Below are 20,384 nucleotides of genomic sequence, written 5' to 3'. Positions count from 1 at the left end.
CCAGTGAAGCAACGTCCTCCACAACTAGACTGAAGAACAAAAGGACAGCAACTTGTCTGTTCCCCTTCCCCCAATTCCCCAATAAAATCTTAAAAAAAAAAAAAAAAGAATGAACCTTGAAAGCATCCTAAGTAAAAGAAGCCAGTTACAAAAGGACCACAAATTGTATGATTCCATATATATGCAATATCCAGACTAGGCAAACCTACAGAGACAGAAAGGAGATTAGTGGTTGCCAGGAGCTGGGGGAAGGGAGAATGAGAAGCAACTACTAACAGGTACAGGGTTTCTTTTAGGGGATAATGAAATGTTCTAGAATTGAACACTGGTAATGGCTGCAAAATCTTGTGAATACTGAAAAGCACTGAATCATGCACTTTGAAAATCTTAAATTTTACCATAAAATTGAGGGTTTTTTTATGGTAAGTGTATTCTATCACAGTAAGAAAAAACAAAGGGGCTGGCTCACAGGTTGTTATGAAAATAACATTAAGTGCTCAGCATGGCACCAGCAGTGGCTGCTCTAACTGTACCAAGCTCAAGAAATCGTGCAGGGGAAGCCATGCTGAGGGTCAGAGTGCAGTAAAAACTGATGGTGCATGGGCCGGCCAACTGCTGCGCTGGTTAAGAGTTGGCTTGGGATGCCAGCTCTGAGCAGCAGGGCCCTGGTTCCGATGCCACATGAAAGGCCAGTGACACTGCGTCCTCCACAGCTAGGATGGTGAACAACAGCTTGACCTGGAGCTGGGCTGCTGTGAGCCGCCGTCCTATGGCCCGCGAGCAACTGCCTCACCCTGGAAGAAAGCAATGGTAATACCAACATGGGCCAGTGAAGCGACGTCCTCCACAACTAGACTGAAGAACTAAAGGACACCAACTTGTCTGTTCCCTCCCCCAATAAAATCTTTTAAAAAAACAATAAAAACTGATGGTGCTGGCCACGGGCCATAGGGGAAGGCAGGGAGGGAACAAAGTGTGTGAGGACTACAGCAACTGAGTCCATTCACAGCAGGTGTGCCTTCCTGTATGGCAAAGGCTGGAAAGCTGAAAACTACATTTCCCAGGCTCCCTTGCAGCTAGAGCGCCCGGCACAAGACAGCCTACCAATCAGTTGCACTCAGATCTGGAAAGCGGACATTAGAAGATGGCAACTTCCTGCCACTTTGGCCGTGTTTGGCTGATGAGCCAGAGATTCATCTCCATCTCCATCTTCCTGCACATGGAGAAGGGCAGTGAGAGGGACAGTTCAGTCTTCCAGGTCCCAGCCACTAGCTTTGTGGGGCTGAGTAACGGCACTGATGGTAGTGTTCTTGAACTCCACAGCTCCAATGACAGTCCCACGAGCCACAGCCCTCATTTTGGCAGTGGTGGCAGCTCCCTCCCCTGGAAGGTCAGTTCTGGAGTGTCAGTCCTGTTCCTCCAGCTCTGGTTAAAAAAAAATCCAGCAGGGCTCCACTTTTTTGCATTTAATCCCTTGCTGCTTAAAATTACCAGCGTGTTTTGTGACTCCTGCAACAAACCCTGCATGATTAGGGCAATGAAGCCAGGAAGACCCAGACTGTGGGTCTACCCAACAGCCATTTCTGCTGCTGCTTCCAGAGCCCTTCCCACCACACAAGCTGAACTCTCCCTATTGTATTTTGCTTTCTGAGCCTTCCCTGCAGTTTTGAGTGGCTTACGGACCCAACTCTGGCCAGTGGGAGCTGAGAGGACATATGTGGGGGAGTTTGAGGAAGGGCAATTCCTGATAAAAAGGCACCTACAGGACTGAACACACTCCCATAGGTTCAGGCTAGCCTCTGGGTGCTGTCGAGAGAGACTGATATGTGGAGCTGTGGCAGTAAACTAGGGCCATGAGGGCCAAGGACTGGCAGGCGCACTTGTCCACAAGGCTGCCAAACCATTTCTGCCCTTCATGTTTTGTGACGTGAAGAACTAGATGGTTTTGTTGATGTTAACATCAGTGCTATCCGACAAATATGTGCAGCTCTTTGCCTCTCAGGCACATAGCAGGGTCACAGCTCATTAAACTCTATTTGCTGGGTGGAGTTGTGCAACTAGTTCTGGCCAAGGGGTTGGCATAAATCACTTCTAGGATGAACTGTTTAATCGCCAGGGGAAGACTTCTAGAGCTCTCTTTCCTTCTGCCCAAGGAACACTGACTTTTAAGATGGTGGCTGCTCTTAACAGCATGCTTCCTTGAGTAATCATAATGAACAGAGCTAATGAGCCAACCTGCAACACTAAGTAGAGTGAACAGAAACAGTCAAAAAGGCTGGAGCTCCAGCAGCCCTTTTGGACCATGAGACTGCCTTGAGGATGAACACATGTTGAGGATGGATATGACATGCAGAGGATGGCAGAGCAAAGATGGAAGGAAGCTGGGTCATTGATGACACATGAACCTATACTACTGACTTCTGGGCTTTTCCATTGGAGAGAAATGAGCTTCTATCTTGCATAAGCCACTGTTATTGCTATTTCTGTTACACACAACCAAATTTACTCCTAACTGATGCGGATTTGAGAAATCTTTCGTTTTTTCTGATGAGGACAGATGTGATTGGCACCCTGCTTGTCCCGTTCTTCCTGCCTTAAAAGGTAGATGCAGTGGCTGGAACTGAAGCAGTTATTTAAAAGCTATTAGGGCAATCACAGGAGAACCTCAGTGTCTAGGCCCTGACATCCCCAATCAAGGCCAGCAGCCCCATTACTTCTTGGGGTCTTGTGAGATGAGAGAAACAAGCTTGTTTGCCTAACTTGTCATCGGTCCAGTTTTGTGGTCCTTGGAGCTGAATGTATCATGAATGCACGTGTGCGTTCTGAAGCCCATCTCAGTGGATTTCTGTTACTCAAACATAGGAGTGCCAAGGAGGACAGCAATATTTTCAAGAAAGGCACTCAGGCTGCCTCCCAGGTTGGTGAAAAATGTAAAATCCTGGTTGCTTCTGCCCCAACTCCCTGGGGTGGGGGTGGGGCATTCTGGAATCTCCATTTGTACCCCACTAGGTCATATGAAACCCCACAACCCCCAATGAAGCTTCATCCGCTCTCCCTGACCCATCACATCAGCCTCCTTCCTGGCCTTCTCGCCTCCAATCTCCCTTCATTTGGTCCTTTGGTCCATCTCCTACATGCCACCCTCCCAGAGGGCTTTCTGCACTCACACCTTTCTCCTCCCATAGTTCCCCAGGGCCCCTGGGACAGGATCCAAGCTTCTGAGTCTGGTATTTTAGGACCAACCACCTTTGCAGCAAACCCCTCTTCCTGTGGGATATCCAGAGATATCCCACTTCCTGTGCTCTGTAATACACTTCCTCCTGCCATCCCTGAATTAGTCTCCACCCCCTTCTCATCTTTAGAGTCCCAGCCCAAATGTCTGTTTCCCCAGGAAGAGGTGGGGGCTCTAGAATCAGAGTATCTGGATTCAAACCCAAGTTCCAACACCTCCTACCTTCTCTGACCTTAGAAAAAGGGCTTCCTCTCATTGTGCCTCAGTTTCTCAAAAATAGAATGGGTGTGAAAGCTTCGGCAGGGTCTAGGTTGGACTCATATCTGGGTGCCAGCACCGTCCAGCACAGGGCCTGGCAATTGCAAGAAACCTCAGGAGCCAGCTGGTAATGAGAAGGGCAACGTCTTGTACCCGGGGAGGAAGAAGTACTGTCGAAACAGTGAGTCGCCTCGTCAGGTCCTACTCTCTTTCTGGACATGATGGCAGGATTGCCCCAGAAGAGATGCCACACCTCTTCAAGTTCTTATGGGCTAACAGGACACGGAACCCAAATCCACAGGCTTAGTTGTCTTCCTGTGTCCTGGCAAGGCGCTCTCAAGAAACAAAGGAGGTAGCTGTCCCCATGGCCGTGAACCTCAGAGTGTCTGCTTTCTTTCTGTGAATGGGCATCTTTGGTCTCATTTCACAGAGTGGAGGAAACCAACGACGGTCACACGTGCCCCAACGGGTAGGTCTGGGATTGTACCCAGCTCTTTCAAATGCCTTCCATTGCCTGGACCTAGAAAAAAACCAAGTGGAGAAGGCGGGAGCAAGGGAAACCTACCTTTTTGGAGAAGAAGATTTGGGTGGAATCTCCGGCCTCTTCTACAGGAGCCCAGTGTAGGAGAACATCATTATCCTGAAGGAAGGAGGAAGGAGTTAGAAGGGCTCCCGTCTTAACTCCCCAAACCATATTACCCAACTTCTTCCCAATTTTGAATCCTCAGCCTGACAAAGCTCTGCTTCTCTCTCCAGTCTCAGTCTTCCTAAGGTCCCATAGCAAACAACCAGACCATACTCCTAAAGATGCCACCTCCATCCTGCTCTGGGCTTGCCCGTGCCCTGTTCCATCCCAGCCCACCTTCTCCACAACACGGATAACACCGGCGATGAGGGAGTCCGGATCTTGGTGCTTCTTGGCACTGGTGTGCAGGTACACGCTTCCCTTCTCAAACACCACCTGGGGATAGGAACGTGAAGGGCGGGGCCCCAGCATAGAAAGACACCAAAGGGGGCGGGGCCCAGGAGGGAGCCAATGGGAGCGGACCCAGGGAGGAGCTATTCCCCAGGGGGCGAGGCCCGGGAATACCAGCCAGGCGTTGGGATACTGGGGGATGGAAGGAGAGAGGAGAGATGTGGGGAATGGTGTTCCAAAAGGGGCGGGGCCCAGAAGAGTATCTCAGCTGCTCAGGGGGCGGGGCCAAAACATATGGATCTTCCTTAGGGCACTGAAAACAAGGGTGACAGGGCGTTATCAGGGAATGCTGTGTTTGCTAAGGATCGGCCTGGCTCCGAGAGCTCCGGCACAGCCTGAGGGAAAAGCAGACCACGGTCGCGGGGGCGTCCCACATTGATAGAAGCGAAAGAGTGCGTACTCAGTACTCACCCTGTAACCGGCTCCCTCCATAGCCGCGTCTCAGGACCCACTGCCCCGTCTCCCTCCTTTTCCGGGTCAACATGTTGTCATATCCGGATAAGAGACTCCCCTCAAATCCAGACAGTGGTAGCGCCCTTGCCTGTTCTAGAACAGGAGTGGGTGTGACCATCTTTCAGAATGGGGTGGCCCAAGTTGAACCACGAGGGTTTAAGTCTACACAGCGCAGACTCAAAGGTGGAGGAGACCAGAGAGGGTGCGCAAGCGCAGTGATACGGTCGTTTCCAAGAAGTAAACAAGGTGGAGGCTCCAAGAGCTCCACCCGCTGGTCCAAGAGCTCCCCCCGCTGGTCCAAGAGCTCCACCCACTCATCCAAACGCTTCGGAATGCCTACTACTTTCTCCATATTGTATACTGGCATCGAAGCCCAATCGATGCCATTTTGCTTGAGGGCACTGCTAAAGCGGGCCGCCTGCGGCCATGTTAACGCGGGGGAGTCCCATCCCTCTGCGGGGCTTGACTGCAAGGTCCTGGAAAAGAGAAACGGAGAAAGGAAAATCTGTGTTCGGCAAAAGAGGTGCTGAGGAACTCGGGTTAACGGGATGAAGCCGTCAGTATCCCCGGAACGAAGAGGTCCCAGACGAATTCACGAGTCACAGTCGAGTGAAAGCGGTCTGGGACGCCATATTGAAGTTGGGCAACCCGAAGCAAGAAAGGTTGCCATGTTGGATCTTTGCCAGTCTTGGTGCTGAAAGGGGATAGGCTGGAGTGTCTGTATACATTATGGGCAAATGATGCCAGGCTGGCTGCCATGTCATTAACGGGCACTGCTTTTCTTCACGTATGTGGGACAGGTCGATATTTTATAAATGAGGGACGTCAGGTCGCTTGCCTTAGTTTATTGTGGTCCTGAATGTGTATGTGTAAGGCAGCCATGTTTCTTGGGATTAAATCGAAATGGTCTAGGTTTGTTTCGGAACAAACTGAAGCATTTCCCCATCTTTCTTATGGGCACCCTGCTGTCACCATTGCTTCACTTATCCATTGAAACCCTTGTAGTCGCCATCTTGGTTTCGGGCTGCCCGATAAAGAGAGGCGGAGTATGCAGAGTGGAGGCGGGCCAACTGCGGGGAAGTGACGCAACTCGCCGCCATGTCTTTTGAGGGCGGCGACGGCGCCGGGTCGGCCATGCTGGCTACGGGCACGTGAGTGGAGGCGGCGTTGTGAACCGCGGTGTGGGGAGGACTTGGCGGTCCGGAGGAGAGGGGCGCTGGGAGGGCGAACCGCTAGCGGGAGGGGTATGGCCTGCGTAAATGAAAGGGAAGAGATCGCCCAGCGACCATACGCTGAGCGCTGGAAAGGGGTAGCTGGAGGGAACCGTTGTGTCTGACCCGAGGCAAAACCTAGACAGCCTTACCTTCGGGTCTCCAGACCCATTAGGATCCTTACCTTGACTGTGGACCGTGTCCATTGGGTCGGAGGGTTGCTTGGGGGGGCCTTGGGGCGCCCCTCACCCGTCCAAAGGCGGGACTTCCGGTTCTGCTTCCCACCTGGGCAGGATTTCCTGTTTTCTTTCTAGAGAAGAGGGTCTTTGCTGCTACCCGGGCGAGGTGAGGGAGGACTCTGAGAGGTGGAGAGAGACTTCAGGCGTTCACCCCCGGCTGTGGGATGCATTCTCCAGTTCACCTCACTTTCGAGCGGGGGCACTTGCAGCTTGACAGGTGGTTGGAGGGGAGTTTCACTAGCTACCTCGTTCCTTAGGGGACTTGTCCTTTCCTCACCTCTTTCTGGAGTCAGTTTTCTCACTTCACCTCTTCACCTCCTCCTAAGAGGCCACTCATCTTACCTCTGTTTACTCCTCCTGTGGGGGACAGGACTCACCTCCTTTTCCTCTCTTCTTCATCTCAAACTCCTCCATTTGGGGGAGGGGGTCCTCCATTTCTCAGTTCTTCGGAGGATACAGGGCTTCCAACAGAAGCTGAAGGGAAGGGAGACTCCCCAGATCTTGGTTACTCTCCTCTTGGGTAACTGACTCCAGAGAGCCCCCAGGCTATGGCAGAGAGTCTGTGTGAGTGGCCCTCCTCCTTTTTGCCCATGCTCTAGATCAGCGGTTCTCAACCTTCCTAATGCCATGATCCCTTAAATACAGTTCCTCATGTTGTGGTGACCCCAACCATAAAATTATTTTCGTTGCTACTCTAGAACTGTAATTTTGCTACTGTTATAAATCGTAATGTAAATATCTTTTTGTTTTCTGATGGTCTTAGGCAACCTCTGTGAAAGGTTGAGAACCGCTGCTCTAGACCCTCACTCCCAACTCACCCTCATTTCACTCTTCGCAGCCCTCTGGCTACTCTAAGATCTAGGACAGAGAGTTTGATCCTGGTGTCCCAAAGAAGTGAGAACCCCAGGCCTAGCACTGCCAGGCTGTGTGACCTTGGGCCAGTTTTTTCCTTGCTTTGAGCTTCAGCGTCCTTCCTCATAAGATGGGGATTACCCAAGGAGCTGTGAGACCTTGAGCACCTCCCAGTTGTTAGGTTTTAGAGTCCAGCTGACAGCAATTTCAGCCCCACTTCTGCCCTTCCTAGCTGTGTGTCTTTGGGCCAGTGCCTGAAGCTCTTTTCAGCCTCACTTTCCCTCTCCAGACTAGGAGATCGTAAATCTTTCCTCACAAAGCAGGCAGGAAGACATTCGGGATTCAGAACAGGCTCGGGATTCAGAACAGGCTCTGGCTGCAGACTGCCAGATCCAGGTCCCCAGCTCTCCACTCCAGCTGTCTGACCCTGGTCAAGATCTTGACTCTCCCTGGGTCTCAGTTACAACTGTGAAGTGGGGCAATAATAGCTCCTCCCTCATAGGGCTGATGAGAGTGGGATGAGAACGTTGACACACTCAGGTCCCTGGCTGGCATGTGGGAAGGACGGAATGAACTTGCTGTGGGGTTTGTCCGAAAAGGTGCTGATTGTGTTGTCATTGCGTTTGGCTTCTGGCAAGGGCTCGTGCTCTGGTTGCCTTATTTGTGAGGTAACAGCTCTCACTTTGGTGGGTCAGGTAGGAGGTGAGATGAGTCTCTGCACAGAGTAGGCACTCAGCAAACACTGGCTTCTATGATTGTAAGCCACAAAAGTGAATTGAAATCAAATTACTGTTACCGTGGTGAGCTGGATCACAACCCAGCTTGAATCCCTCCAGTGACGGGGTGCTCACTTCTTCCCCGAGGAGGCTCCTTAGTTGCCCAGCAGCCCTGGCTCAACCACTGGTTTGTAGGGGGAGGAAAGGCACAGAGAAGGCCAGTGAGGGTGCCAGGTCACACAGAAGGGCAGGAAGCTAGCCCATGTGCCCTTTGCTCTTCTCACCTCATAAGGAGATTTGTCCAGCAGATTGTCCGCTTACAGCAGACCTGTCCTGGGGACACAGATCCCTCATCTTGGTTTGCTCACAGTAGGATAGAGGAGGCAGAGGTACAACTGTTACAAGCTCGAGTGACACAAGCTCTAATGGAGGTAGCCCAGGGCATTGTGGGTCTAGGGAAGGCGTCTCCATCCTGGGACATCAGGGAAGTCTTCCAGAGGAACTGCCGGAACGGTGTTGTAGGAAGGACAAAAGCTTTGAGGGTGGAGTCCAGGCGCAGACAACAGCTTGCACACCATTTTTCATTCGGCCCCGCTCTGAGGCCTGCCATGTGCTGCACAAGGCTACTGGCTCAGAGATGAACCCAACAGGCCCCAACATGGGGCTCCTACACTGGCTGGGGAGATGGATCCAGAAAGTACTCCCCGGAGACATATGTCCAAGAATGGGGGTCGCTCAGATGTTGGAGTCCATGAGGCAAGGAAGGGCTGACCCTATAGGAGTGAGGGAAAGACTGACAGGTAAATAGAGGATGAGTGGTGCAGGTATGGGATGGGGGCGCCTTGACTAAAGGCCTCTGTCCTCAGAAGTCTGGAAGGCTGTAAGGCCGGGAGTGGGGCCGGACCGGTAGGCCCTCCAGTGCTCCAGGCTGAGGGGCTGTGACCTTGTCCTGGGGATGCTGGGGAGGAGCAGGTTCATCTCCAGGTATAGAAGGACCTCCATGGTGCTGTGTGCTGGTCTCACTGGAAGCTGGGAGGTGCCAGGCGAGGCTGGGATGATGGGCAGGACAGCAATGACCAACAAATATAATACAAGCCAGGCATGTAACTTCAAATTTTCCATAGGCCATAATTAAAAAGTAAAAAGAAAACACATTGAAGTTCATTTTCACTATATATTTTATTTAGCCAGTGTGTCTAAAATGTCATCATTCCAGCATGTAATCAACCGTCAGATTGCTCATGAGATATTTTACATCCTACTTTTTTGTACTCAGTCTTCAAAACCCAGGTGGGTTTCACACGCACAGCACATCGCCATTTGGACCCGCTGCATCTTAAGTGCTCCTTGTCATCTGTGGCTGGTGGCTCCCATATTGGACAGGGCAGGGCCAAGAGGAGAGGCCAGTGCTGGCTGGTTGAGCCTGGATGGGGATGAATTCTCAGGAGTAGTGGGAAAGACGCTGCGCTCGACTGGGACAGGTCAATGGGAGGGATAGGAGGGGCATCCAGGGACAGGTGGACACATGGGGCTGGATAGGGATGGCACAGTCAGCCCGGCCTCAGCCCCCTCTGTCCTGCTCTGCCCTGCAGGGCTTGGATGGCGTCGGGGCGCCCCGAAGAGCTGTGGGAGGCTGTGGTGGGGGCTGCCGAGCGCTTCCGGGCCCGGACAGGCACGGAGCTGGTGCTGCTGACCGCTGCGCCACCTCCGCCACCCCGCCCAGGCCCCTGCGCCTATGCAGCCCATGGCCGTGGAGCCCTAGCCGAGGCTGCCCGCCACTGCCTCCAGGACATCGCCCAGGCCCACAGGGCTGCCGCCACTGCCCGGCCCCCCGTGCCCCCACCAGTACCACAGCCATCCAGCCCCGCACGGAGCCCACCCAGGCCTGCCCTGGCCAGAGAGGAAGATGAGGAAGACGAAGATGAGCTGACAGAGACAGAGACCTCTGGGGAGCGGCTGGGCGTCAGTGATAATGGAGGTAAGAGGTGCAGAGGGCAGGGACTGGGGTGGCTCTCAGCTTGGCATCCTGAAGGGGTGCGACTTGCTTGTCTGAGCCCTGAGGTTTGGTGGAAGCTGGAGTCTCAAAAGATCTGCCTTGCCTGTATGATCTTGAACAAGTCATTTTCCTTCTCTGAGCCTCAGTTTCCTTACTCTGTGTCCCGGGGTCAGCTCTGCTGAAAGGTGCTGGGCCAAAGCCAACTCGGGCCCTTTTCTCAAGGGACTCCCTGTTGAGCAAAGGAACTGGAGTCCTGACATGAGACAGTGCCCTGTGAAGGCTGTGGGGCTGGGAGGGGGTGTCCTAAGCTGGAGCATGAGCAGAATAAGAGTTGTTTCCAAACTTGAGTACTTAATGCCTGTGAGAACAAAGAGGAATTAAAGGGGTGCAAGCAACAGCTGAAGTCAGAAGGAAGCAAATGGCAGTTTTGGGAAGGAATCTGGAGGTTGGATGCTCCCTAGAGACAAGACTGTAACATTAGGGCTTTGAAGAGTGAGTAGGAGTGTGCAGGGGGTCTCAATGAATAGGAGTTACTTGTTTGTTATTGTTACTGCCAATGGCTGGCTTCCTCCCTGTTGCTAGAGAAAACCTGCATAGGGTTAAGGGCACAGACTCCCGAGCCAGGAGTCCTAGTTTCAAACCCCCGTGATACCACTTACTAGCTGAGAAACTTTGGGCAAGTAGCTTAACCTCTGGGCCTTCAAGTCCTTGTTTGTCAAACAGGGATCATAATCATCTTGTATTTCTCTCAGCCTGTATTTTGGGTCATTTCATCTCAAACAGATCTTACAGATTTCCTGTTCAGCTAGTTGCTTTCACCTGAGGGTGTAACAGACAGAATCTGGATTTGTTTCTGCCAATGACCAGACAGATAACCAGAACAGTGGGAATAATAGTTCTGTAAGCCCTGAGGCTTGCAAGGGCCTGGCCAATGCCAGGAGTCGGGAGGCGGTGGCTGGAGGCCAGGGTGTGTGGAGTGGAGGTGACCTGACTGGCCTGGGCCTCAAATGCCACCCACAGGGCTCTTTGTGATGGATGAGGATGCCACGCTTCAGGACCTGCCCCCCTTCTGTGAGTCGGACCCTGAGAGCACAGACGGTGAGTGTCCCAGGCTCTCCCTACGGCCCCGGGTTGGGAGATGGTGGCTGGGATGGAGGCAGAGACAGGCTGAAGTCTACTCTGTCTTGTAGATGGCAGCCTGAGCGAGGAGACCCCCGCTGGCCCCCCAGCCTATTCAGTGCCCCCGGTCTCAGCGCTGCCCACACAGCAATACGCCAAGTCCCTGCCTGTGTCCGTGCCCATCTGGCCCTTCAAGGAGAAGAGGACAGAAGCACGGTCGTCGGATGAGGAGAACGGGCCGGTGAGGGGCAGAGGGGAGGAGGGTGGCAGGAAGGGCTCAGAACCACCTCCTCCAGGAAGCCCTCAGGCATGGATGCCACATTTCACAGGATTAATCCTTCCCCCTACCTCACGAGGCAGGTTCTTGGGTCAGAGACGTGCAATGCTAACTCTTGCAGCCTTATGCTGGGTCCCAGTGCCTTGTAGAGAAAGCCTTCTCTCTTTTCCAGGAACAGCTCCATTTACAGAATACATGCTGCGGGCAAGGCACAAGGATTTTGGTGTCCCCTCTAGAAGGGGGAACAGACTCAAAGAGGTCCGATCACCTTTTATCCCCACCCCGAATATTCCTGGCCTACCTGGGTTTTGTCCCATCCCTTCTTGTCCTCTGTTACTCCAACATGATCCCACATGTGGAGTTCTGAGGCTGGCCTGGGGTTGGCCCTCGTTGCCCAACACTGAAGCTCCCTGAAGCAGAAGGGAAACTGAGGCACTGAGAGTACATGTAACTTCCCCAAGAACCTAGCTGCTTTTTGGAAAGGCGCTATGGGCTGCATGGGAGGAAGCCTTGGATCCCCTGGTTCTCCTTTACTATGACTCCTCTCAGTGTCTTCATTTACACACTGGCAGGGTCCAACAGCTGCTGCTGTTTCTGTTTGCCACTGGTGGAAACAGTTAATTAACTGAGCATTTGAGGCTTTAGTGCTGGGTCCTGGGCTGGTCCCTGAACGGGGCTCAGGTCCACCTTCTGTCGGTGGCCTCTCCCATTCTGCTGGGGGCCAGGCACAGCTCAGGGTGACAGGCTCTATATGGGAGGTAGCCCTAAGTGCTGAGGCTGCAGGCACAATTACAGGACCCCACCCAAGTGGAGGCCAACACAGAGAGGGGTCCTTTCTATACAGCACTGGCAACACGATAGTTCACCTTTCCTGAGCAGTCACTGTGCTGTTTTTCTTAGACGCTTTTCAGAGGGGCAGACTGAATCCTTCGACAGGGGTGAAATCCTGTAGACGGCTAGTGGATGGCAGGCCTAATTGGCACATGACTGAATTCCAAACCCAAATCCTTAAACGTGAGACCTGGGTGCACACAACCTGATGGCCAGCAGACAGGCAGAACTTCCACTGTGAGAAACTGGAAGGGCAGGAAGGCTCCTTGGAGGTGGTGATGCTTGAGTCGGGAAGGAGGGCCCTATATAGAGCAAGACAGGGTGAAGTTGTGAAGGGCCTTCTGGCCGTGGGCATCACAGGAGCAAAAGTGCTGGGAGGGGACCTGGAGCCCAGGGTGCTGGCGCTGAACTCCGGGGTTGGGGCCACTGCGGGCGCTGACCCTGTCCGTTCCACTGTCTCCGCAGCCTTCCTCGCCGGACCTGGACCGCATCGCGGCGAGCATGCGCGCCCTGGTGCTGCGGGAGGCTGAGGACACCCAGGTCTTCGGGGACCTGCCGCGACCGCGGCTCAACACCAGCGACTTCCAGAAGCTGAAGCGGAAATATTGAGGCCCAGGGAGGGAACCTCCTGGCCTGGCATCCGCCCTGTCCCACACTACACCCCCGCCCCGCCCCCGGGGCCCGCCAATCCGAGTCAGATCCGGGACCGGCCTAAGCCCCAGTCCCAGCCAATCGCCGCCGCCCTTCCAGCCCACCACCCGAGTCCGCGCCTCGGAGCGGGACTTAAGCAGGTTCCCAGTAGGGTCCGTTGACTCATTCTGCCCAACGACAGATCCTTTCTGTTAAGGGATTAGCTAGCTCCCGGATGGGCGTGGCTAGTTCTAAGCCCTAAATGGGTTGATTTCATCGTTTTCTGCCGAGTGACAAGGGCTTTGCTCGCACGGCGTTGGCTCCATCCTTGAAAGCACAGTCGGGCCCCAGGATTGGGTGGTGGCCCTCTACTCAGTCTGGTGGGTCTTGACAAAATGTCCCAAGACTCACCACCTGAGTTCTACTTGGTTGGCTCCAGCCTCTTCGGGGCGTGGCCAAGCCCTCCTGTGCCCAGGATTGGCCTGTGGCCTTAAATTTACGTTCTTTACACTACTGGGGCTAGGGTTTTTACTAAATCCTGACAACTGATCCCTCTAGCCCCCTCCTCAGGGATGGCCCAATCCTGTCCCTGCCTGTGACATGCTCAACTGGTTCCATCCCATAACATCCTGCCAATTGAAGCCCGTCCTTGCATCGCATCCAGGACGATACCAGCTCCCGTCCCTCTCCCCTCACCCCCACAGGTGCCTTACAGGGCCCTCCTCCACCCAAGGTGGGGGGCAGGGGCCCTCACTCTCCGGCCCTGATGTGGGGGAGAGAGTGGGGGGTGGGGATCGCGAGTTGGGAGGGGCGCTCTGAGATTAAAGAGTTACCTCTGTCAAATGAGTATGTGTGTTATGGATGTTCATTCAACAAACTTTCTGAAGCCTAATAAGCAGCATCTCATTGATTCTCAGTGCAAAGCTGGGGAATTGGAATTGTCCCCATTTTATAGATAAGAAAATGGAGATTCATGAGGTGGGAGGGAGGATTCCAGTTACGTGTGACCATGAATCCTCAATCTTCGGGGCGCCCAGGGGAGAGGGGGAGGGTGTTGAAATCCGAATGGTCTTTAAGCAGTCAGTCTTCTGAACCCACATAGTACCCAGCAAAGCTGAGGCTAGGGGTTTTCTGCCATAAAACAGCTGGAGGTTAGAGAAGGAGTGGCACCTGGTTCGAAATTAGGGCTAGGTTAAGGTCAAGTAAACACGGACTCTGTCTCTCATCAGACTACCACCGGAAGAATGCTAACAATAGACAAGACTTAAACAGGGCAAACTAATAAACACTTGAATAAATGATTTACATGTAATCACTCCTTTCATCTTCCTAGTAACCCCATGAAGTGGAAATGATTATCCCCACTTTATAGATGAGAAAAACGCATCGAGGGTACGGGGTTGCTGACGGGTGGAGGTTTCTTCGACTGACAATTATCATCACATGGAAAAGAGAACCTCCCGCTGTAACTATTTCCAGCAACCGGAATGAAAATTAAAAGTTCAAAGTGGAAGGAGAATCTGAAACACAGGAGCCCCGTCCCCTTACTGGCCTGAGCCACATACTGCAGCCAGAGAGATGAAGATCTGAGCAGCGGAGGGACCACAGAGACCGTAATTCTGAGAAGGGGCGGGGCTTCTGTGGTGGGCGGAGCTACGCGCCGTCCTCTCGGTAGCAAGAGTCATTTCCGTCCGCCGAAAAACAGAGAAAGCTGCGGGTGGACCTGTGGGTTGAGCGCCTCGGACCGGATTTTCCTGGTTGGTAGTGGCGAGTGAGCCAGAGCGGCAGGCACAGGTGAGCGTGGTCCGAGGCTAGAGCGCGCAGGATTCTCGGCCTTTGCCCTGGGAAGTAGGGGTCCCGGCTCCCCGAGAACTGAGCGGGGTGTCGTCACCTGGGAAACGGCGTGAATCTCTGGCAGGCGAATACTTGGGAATTCCTGAGCCTGTAGCGTATGAACAGAATTCCTGGTGAAGGAGGAGAAAGGAGGCAGGACTTCCTGTAGCAATTTGAGGGCGACCTGCCACTCAAACCTATTTACTTGCTTGCCCTTAACCGGGCGCCCAGGATGACCGAGTTGGAAGCCCCGGGCCGCCTGTGGCTGGAGAGCCCCCCTGGGGGAGCGCCCCCCATCTTCCTGCCCTCGGATGGACAAGCCCTGGTCTTGGGACGGGGACCTCTGACCCAGATTACCGACCGGAAGTGCTCCAGAAACCAAGGTAGGCAGGGGCGGGGCCTGAGCTGGAGGGGTGTGGCGTGCTTTCGTAGCCGAAATACATTCTTTGGGAAAGAGGGACAGTCATTTCAGTAAGGGACATGCTTGGCCACCAGGCGAAATGGCGTGGTGCATCCATTCCTGAAGTTAGCAGGTGCCCTTCGGGGAGCGCCGGAAGAGAAAGACTGTTCCTGACCCGGAACTAGCAGATCCCTGGTGGGGAGGGGAGTGAAGCAATTCTGAGACAATTGTCACTGGGCAGAGGATGCTCTCAGGCCACCGTTAAGGCTTGAGTCAGGCTGCAACCCTTGTCAAGGAGAGAGCCGATCCTATGGAGAAAAATACATGTTGCTAAGCAGGGATGTGTGGTAATGGGCCAGCACCTAGTAGCCACACTCCTCAAAGAGCAGTCAGTCTATTCAGAAAAATGCCCACCCTGCCCCTAGGCGAGGACCAGCGTCACAAGCAATTCTAAGGCCTTTATCTGGCGATTGCATGTCAGAGAATTAGTCAATAGCATTTAGAAATAAACTGCCTCCTCCCCTGAATGGCTGCTGTAACGCCATTGTGTGGCCGGAAGATGGCCACACTTCCGCAGTAATGTGGAAAGCAATCACACAGGGATGCAAATCTTGACTCTACCCTCTCAACCCTCAGTGGAGCTGGTCGCAGACCCTAAGACTCGCACGGTGGCTGTGAAACAGGTACCAGTTCCTCAGCAAGGCCTGGAGTTGGGGTGGGGGAGGAATCGCAGCCTAGCAGGGAACAGGCCGGTTGGGAGTGTCTGGCTGGGAGGGAAACAGGTGTTGCCTGCTTCAATGGGGCTTCCATCCACATTTAAATTGGGTAAGATCTGTCACCGCTAACTTTTCCAAACCTCTGATTGGTGATACACAGTGAAGAGGCGGGGCTTAGGGTTCTGATTGGCAGGTGGAGAAAGGCAAGTCCTTTCCTGAGGTGATTCATTGGAGGTTTGGTGGGTAGGGGGGGCAGAGCTTGTCCCAGCTGCTCCCTCTTCTTCCGCAGCTGGGAATTAACCCCTCAACTGCCGGGACCCAGGAGCTGAAGCTGGGGTTGGAGGGCTCTCTGCGGGTGGGGGACACACTGTATTTGGTCAATGGCCTCTACCCGCTGACCCTGCACTGGCAAGAATCCTGCACGCCAGACTCCCAGCCAGACACTCCACCCGGCACCCCTCCGGTGACCCCAGACGAGGAGGAAGAGGAGGAGGAAGAGGATGTTAAGCAGCAGAAAAAGCTGATGCGGAAGTCATCCCCCTGTTGGGAGAGCTTTGAAAAGCTACTGGTGTTCACAGCGCCTGGGGTGAAGCCCCAAGGCAAGGTGAGGAACAAGCTGGGGACCCCAAGTTTGCTGTGTGCCCCTGAGCAGGTCACTAAATCTCTCAGCCTGCACTTACTCCTCTGAGAAATGGACCTGATGACAAATTCAGGGGTAGGCATTTGGGGAATCGATGTGTCAGCTCCTGCCTGATCCATGGTAATACCCTATAACCATGGCAACAATAGGAACCATTTTAGCAGGAGCTATTTGATGAGTGTTTTTTAGGTCTACGGACTCAAGTTCAAGTGCTATTACAGTACGTTCTCCGAGCCCCACTTCTTTTACCAGTAGAAGGAGGAATCCAGGGAAAACATGGCAGAGCCCAATGTGCCGTTAGCACCCAACAAAACTTAGCTCCTGCTTTATTTGCATGATTATTAGTCCTTCGAGGGGGAGAAGTCCAGGGAAGGAGCATGGGTCGGGTATGAACCCCATTTTAGATTGGAATACTGAGGGGTGTAGTAGAAAGGGAAGATTTCAGGCCTTGCACTCAGGCGTCGGGGGTGTGTCCTCACTGTGCCTGACCTTGCATAAGATGTACATGCTGTCTCAGTGTCACCATCTGTAAGGTGGTCATAGTCCCTGCCTCAGAGAGTTGATGTAAACCAGCCTGTAAATGAGATCAGAGGTGTCACTGCTGCTGTTCCTCTTTTCTTGATGATGCCAGGTGGCCAGTTTTGATCTGGATGGGACTCTCATCACCACACGCTCTGGGAAGGTCTTTCCCACCAGCCCCAGTGACTGGAGGTGATAAGAGGCAGAAGAGGGTGAGTGAGGCCACTTCTGGGCCCCAGGTCACCTTGCCGCTTCCCTGCCCACCCTAGGATCTTGTACCTAGAGATTCCACATAAACTCCGGGAGCTGGATGCTGAGGGCTACAAGGTGTGTGACTGTGTGTGTGTGCTTGGGTCCAGGATGGGGCATGGGGAGGAGGGCACTGGGTGACACCCATCTGCTCCCCAGCTGGTGATCTTCACCAACCAGATGGGCATTGGACGCGGAAAGCTGCCAGCAGAGGAGTTTAAGGCCAAGGTGGAGGCTGTAGTGGAAAAGCTAGGAGTCCCCTTTCAGGTATGGCTGGCTGCAATGGAGGCTGAAGGACGATGTGACAGGGGACAGGGACTTGGGAAAGGAGGACAGAGAGCCAGAGAGGGGGACAGGGATATGGGAAGGGACAGGGATCCAAAGTGGGGGACAGACCCAGGGTAGGGGGAGAGGCCCTGGATAGGATTATGCTGACAGAAACCCATCATAAGCAGTAAGTTCTGGGGCACTGGGAGCTGACCTTGGACAGTGAGGGTTCATGTACTGTCCTTGGGTCCCATATGCCCTTGAAGGGCGCTGGGTGCTCAAGAAGCTAAGGATGGTGTCTGACACCGCCCTGTCCACAGGTACTGGTGGCCACGCATGCCGGCTTGTACCGGAAGCCCGTGATTGGCATGTGGGACCATCTTCGGGAGCAAGTGAGTCTGCGCTGCCTGCCCCTCCTGGTCATGGTCCTCGCCTTCTCCGTTTTTAGCTGTCATGTCCTAGTATTGCTGAGATCCGTCCATTCGTGTGTGCATTTGTTCTGAAGTTCCACAGCTTGAGCATAAGTTATTAGTGAACAGGACAAACCTGCTGGCTCTCAGGCCCATGTGCCGGGGAGAGTGCAGACTAGACACATGGGAGGCAAGACAGCGAGATCAGGGGGAGGCCTGAGATGCCACTGAAGTGAAGAGCTGCTGATGGTGGTGAGGGAGGCAGGCAGGTGGATATCTGGGTCCCAGAAGAGCTTTCCTGGCCAGTCACAGCAAGTGCAAAAGTCCCAGTGTCTAGGGACTGTCAGTGAAGAGTCCAGTGAGGGGGTGAGGGTGGGCCAGGAGGTTAGAGGGAGCAGGAGTCAGATTGTGTGGGGCCACCTGGCCAGGGTACAGACTTCACTCTTCCTGAGGAGGGTGCAGGAAAGATATGCTCACAGAAGTGGGACAGAGCGCCCTCTGGTGGCTATGAGGGAAATAGGACGAGGGCAGAATCCCTGAGACCATTAAGGACTGAATAGTCCAAGGAAAACACTGGTGTGGGTGAGAAGGGGATGAGAAGAGGCCAGAGGGGGTTGAAGGGAGAGGTGTGAACCGGACTTGCTGCTGGATTGGATGTGAGCGCAAGAGGTTAGAGATCAGGCCTCATGCTCAGCAGAGCCATCAGTGCTCTTAACAGACATGGGAGAAGGTTCCTCAGGGCCTGTTGTCTGTCTCCTGTACATCCCCAGGCCAACGAGGGCATGCCCATCTCCATCGGGGACAGTGTCTTCGTGGGAGGTAAGGGTCAGGGAGTGTGTAGCTCTTTTGGGCTGATGGCGGGGGAGGGGAATACTGTGGTCCTCAGGGTTGCTGGTGACCAGGGTGTGTCCTGCGTATGTTCCAGATGCAGCTGGTCGCCCAGCTAACTGGGCCCCAGGGAGGAAGAAGAAAGACTTCTCCTGTGCAGACCGCCTGGTGAGCCCCACCCTTCCACCACCGCCCCCAGCCCAGCCCCAACCCTGTCTGACCTCTGCCCTCACCCCCAGTTTGCCCTCAACCTGGGCCTGCCCTTCGCCACACCGGAGGAGTTCTTCCTGAAGTGGCCAGTGGCCAGCTTTGAGCTCCCAGCCTTTGACCCGGTGAGGCTCGCCAGTGGGTGTGGGGACTGGTGGGGAGAGGAGAGGGGTCTCACTCCTCATGTCGTGTGTCTGCCCTTCCAGAGGACCGTCTCCCCCTCGGGGCCGCTCTGGCTGCCTGAGACTAGCTCCCTGTTGAGCTCTGACTCTGAGGTGGTTGTCGCTGTGGGATATCCTGGCGGTGAGACACCCTGACACCTAACCCCTAGGAACTGTGCCCCACTCCCACCCCCGGCTCCCACTGACACTAACCCCCTCTCCCCAGCCGGGAAGTCCACCTTCCTCCAGGAGCATCTCGTGTCTGCTGGATATGTCCATGTGAACAGGGTAGGACCCTGGCTGTACCCCCACCTGTCTGTAGTCACTGTCCCCTCCCCAGTCACTGCCCATCTTCCTGTGAGATCTATTCCCGCTTGCATCTCTGTCCTCTCGTAAGGTCTGTCCCCCTGACCCTCAGGGTCCCTTCACCCCCATCCCTGTCCACAGCCCTTCTGACCCATGACCTGCTCTCCTGTGTCCCCCAGGACACCCTGGGCTCATGGCAGCGCTGTGTGACGACTTGTGAGACAGCTCTAAAGCAAAAGAAACGGGTGGTGATCGACAACACAAACCCGGACCCCCCAAGCCGGGCCAGGTACCAGGGTCCCGTGGGAGGCCTCTGTAGGATGGGCCCTGGGCCTCTGACCAGCCTGGACGCTTACCGGCCCCCACAGGTACATCAAGTGCGCCCAAGATGCAGGTGTGCCCTGTCGCTGCTTCCTCTTCAGCGCCACCTTGGAACAGGCGCGTCACAACAACCGGGTGAGTAGCATGGCCCTGCCCCTCCACCCCCACCCCCTTGCTGGGCCTGACCAGTGTGCCCTCTGCCCTCACAGTTCCGGGAGATGACAGGCTCTTCTCATGCCCCCGTGTCTGATGTGGTCATGTATGGCTACAGGTAGGCTATGCCATGGGTAGGACCTCCTGGGCGGGCATCGGACCCAGCTGGGCCTCCCCTCCCCCTTCACTACCTTCTGCCACCAGGAAGCAGTTCAAGACCCCAAAGCTGGCCGAGGGCTTCTCAGAGATCCTGGAGATCCCGTTCCGGCTGCACGTGGAACCACAACTTGAGCGACTGTACCGCCAGTTCTCCGAGGGCTGAGCTCCTGCCTGCCCCCCTCCCCCCCCCCGCCTCCACCCCACAATAAATGCTATTTTTCTTTAAGCTTGGCCAGCATGTTGCTGGGAAGAAGGGTGGGCCACCCAGCTGAGGGCAGATCCTACTAGTCCCCAAGCTGGGCTGGGGCTCCTGAGAAAGGCACAGTTCGGGGCTTTGCCCTGAGTCAAGCACTTGGCCCACCTTAGGACTAACTGCCTCTCCTACCAAAGATAAGGATTAGGCTCTCAAGGCCATGGCTACAGGC

The 20,384-nt window shown here is 54.4% G+C and overlaps 3 protein-coding genes across 8 annotated transcripts in view; 2 read left to right on the top strand and 1 right to left on the bottom strand.

Moving 5' to 3' along the window:
* TBC1D17 (TBC1 domain family member 17) overlaps nucleotides 1–5,000 on the bottom strand; it is a 13,151-nt gene extending 8,151 nt beyond the window's left edge. For both annotated transcript variants that reach the window (XM_019658197.1, XM_019658196.1), the window contains exons 1-3: nucleotides 4,878–5,000; nucleotides 4,353–4,451; nucleotides 4,056–4,130 (exon numbers count right to left, since the gene is read on the bottom strand). In XM_019658197.1, coding sequence (XP_019513742.1) covers nucleotides 4,056–4,130; nucleotides 4,353–4,451; nucleotides 4,878–4,898 — 195 coding nt within the window. In that variant the 5' untranslated portion in view covers nucleotides 4,899–5,000. The remainder of the gene's footprint in view (nucleotides 1–4,055; nucleotides 4,131–4,352; nucleotides 4,452–4,877) is intronic.
* Nucleotides 5,001–5,514: 514 nt separating this feature from the next.
* Nucleotides 5,515–13,636, top strand: AKT1S1 (AKT1 substrate 1). Of its 4 annotated transcripts, XM_019658212.1 has the most exons (6): nucleotides 5,515–5,581; nucleotides 5,925–6,070; nucleotides 9,530–9,915; nucleotides 10,954–11,031; nucleotides 11,124–11,293; nucleotides 12,626–13,636. In XM_019658212.1, exons 2-6 carry the CDS (start codon nucleotides 6,018–6,020, stop codon nucleotides 12,767–12,769), a joined length of 831 nt encoding a protein of 276 aa, XP_019513757.1. In that variant the 5' UTR covers nucleotides 5,515–5,581; nucleotides 5,925–6,017; the 3' UTR covers nucleotides 12,770–13,636. The 4 variants fall into 4 exon arrangements, with proteins under 4 accessions (XP_019513757.1, XP_019513756.1, XP_019513758.1 ...); XM_019658211.1 differs by lacking the exon at nucleotides 5,515–5,581 and having other exon boundaries at nucleotides 5,588–6,070; XM_019658213.1 differs by lacking the exons at nucleotides 5,515–5,581; nucleotides 5,925–6,070 and adding an exon at nucleotides 6,089–6,475.
* Nucleotides 13,637–13,730: 94 nt separating this feature from the next.
* On the top strand, nucleotides 13,731–20,185 carry PNKP (polynucleotide kinase 3'-phosphatase). 2 transcript variants are annotated; one of them, XM_019658201.1, is made up of 17 exons: nucleotides 13,731–14,584; nucleotides 14,855–15,006; nucleotides 15,660–15,706; nucleotides 16,029–16,343; nucleotides 17,011–17,090; nucleotides 17,168–17,225; nucleotides 17,307–17,414; nucleotides 17,735–17,806; nucleotides 18,595–18,643; nucleotides 18,750–18,820; nucleotides 18,892–18,984; nucleotides 19,066–19,162; nucleotides 19,247–19,308; nucleotides 19,506–19,615; nucleotides 19,695–19,782; nucleotides 19,857–19,918; nucleotides 20,005–20,185. In XM_019658201.1, exons 2-17 carry the CDS (start codon nucleotides 14,856–14,858, stop codon nucleotides 20,120–20,122), a joined length of 1,581 nt encoding a protein of 526 aa, XP_019513746.1. In that variant the 5' UTR covers nucleotides 13,731–14,584; nucleotide 14,855; the 3' UTR covers nucleotides 20,123–20,185. The 2 variants fall into 2 exon arrangements, with proteins under 2 accessions (XP_019513746.1, XP_019513745.1); XM_019658200.1 differs by having other exon boundaries at nucleotides 15,987–16,343.
* Nucleotides 20,186–20,384: the final 199 nt, after the last annotated feature.

Source organism: Hipposideros armiger, unplaced genomic scaffold, assembly GCF_001890085.2.
Source record: "Hipposideros armiger isolate ML-2016 unplaced genomic scaffold, ASM189008v1 scaffold_283, whole genome shotgun sequence".
NCBI lineage: Eukaryota > Metazoa > Chordata > Mammalia > Chiroptera > Hipposideridae > Hipposideros > Hipposideros armiger.
Note: the sequence above shows the minus strand (reverse complement) of the source record. Positions and strands in the feature narration are given on the sequence as shown.

Coding starts and splice junctions, on each gene's coding strand:
- AKT1S1 (XM_019658212.1), top strand. CDS start 6,018: ATGTCTTTTGAGGGCGGCGACGGCGCCGGGTCGGCCATGCTGGCTACG. Junction 6,071..9,529: donor GCCATGCTGGCTACGGGCAC/GTGAGTGGAGGC, acceptor TCTGCCCTGCAG/GGCTTGGATGGCGTCGGGGC. Junction 11,032..11,123: donor GGACCCTGAGAGCACAGACG/GTGAGTGTCCCA, acceptor TCTGTCTTGTAG/ATGGCAGCCTGAGCGAGGAG.
- PNKP (XM_019658200.1), top strand. CDS start 14,856: ATGACCGAGTTGGAAGCCCCGGGCCGCCTGTGGCTGGAGAGCCCCCCT. Junction 18,821..18,891: donor TCTCCTGTGCAGACCGCCTG/GTGAGCCCCACC, acceptor CCTCACCCCCAG/TTTGCCCTCAACCTGGGCCT. Junction 19,919..20,004: donor GTGGTCATGTATGGCTACAG/GTAGGCTATGCC, acceptor TTCTGCCACCAG/GAAGCAGTTCAAGACCCCAA.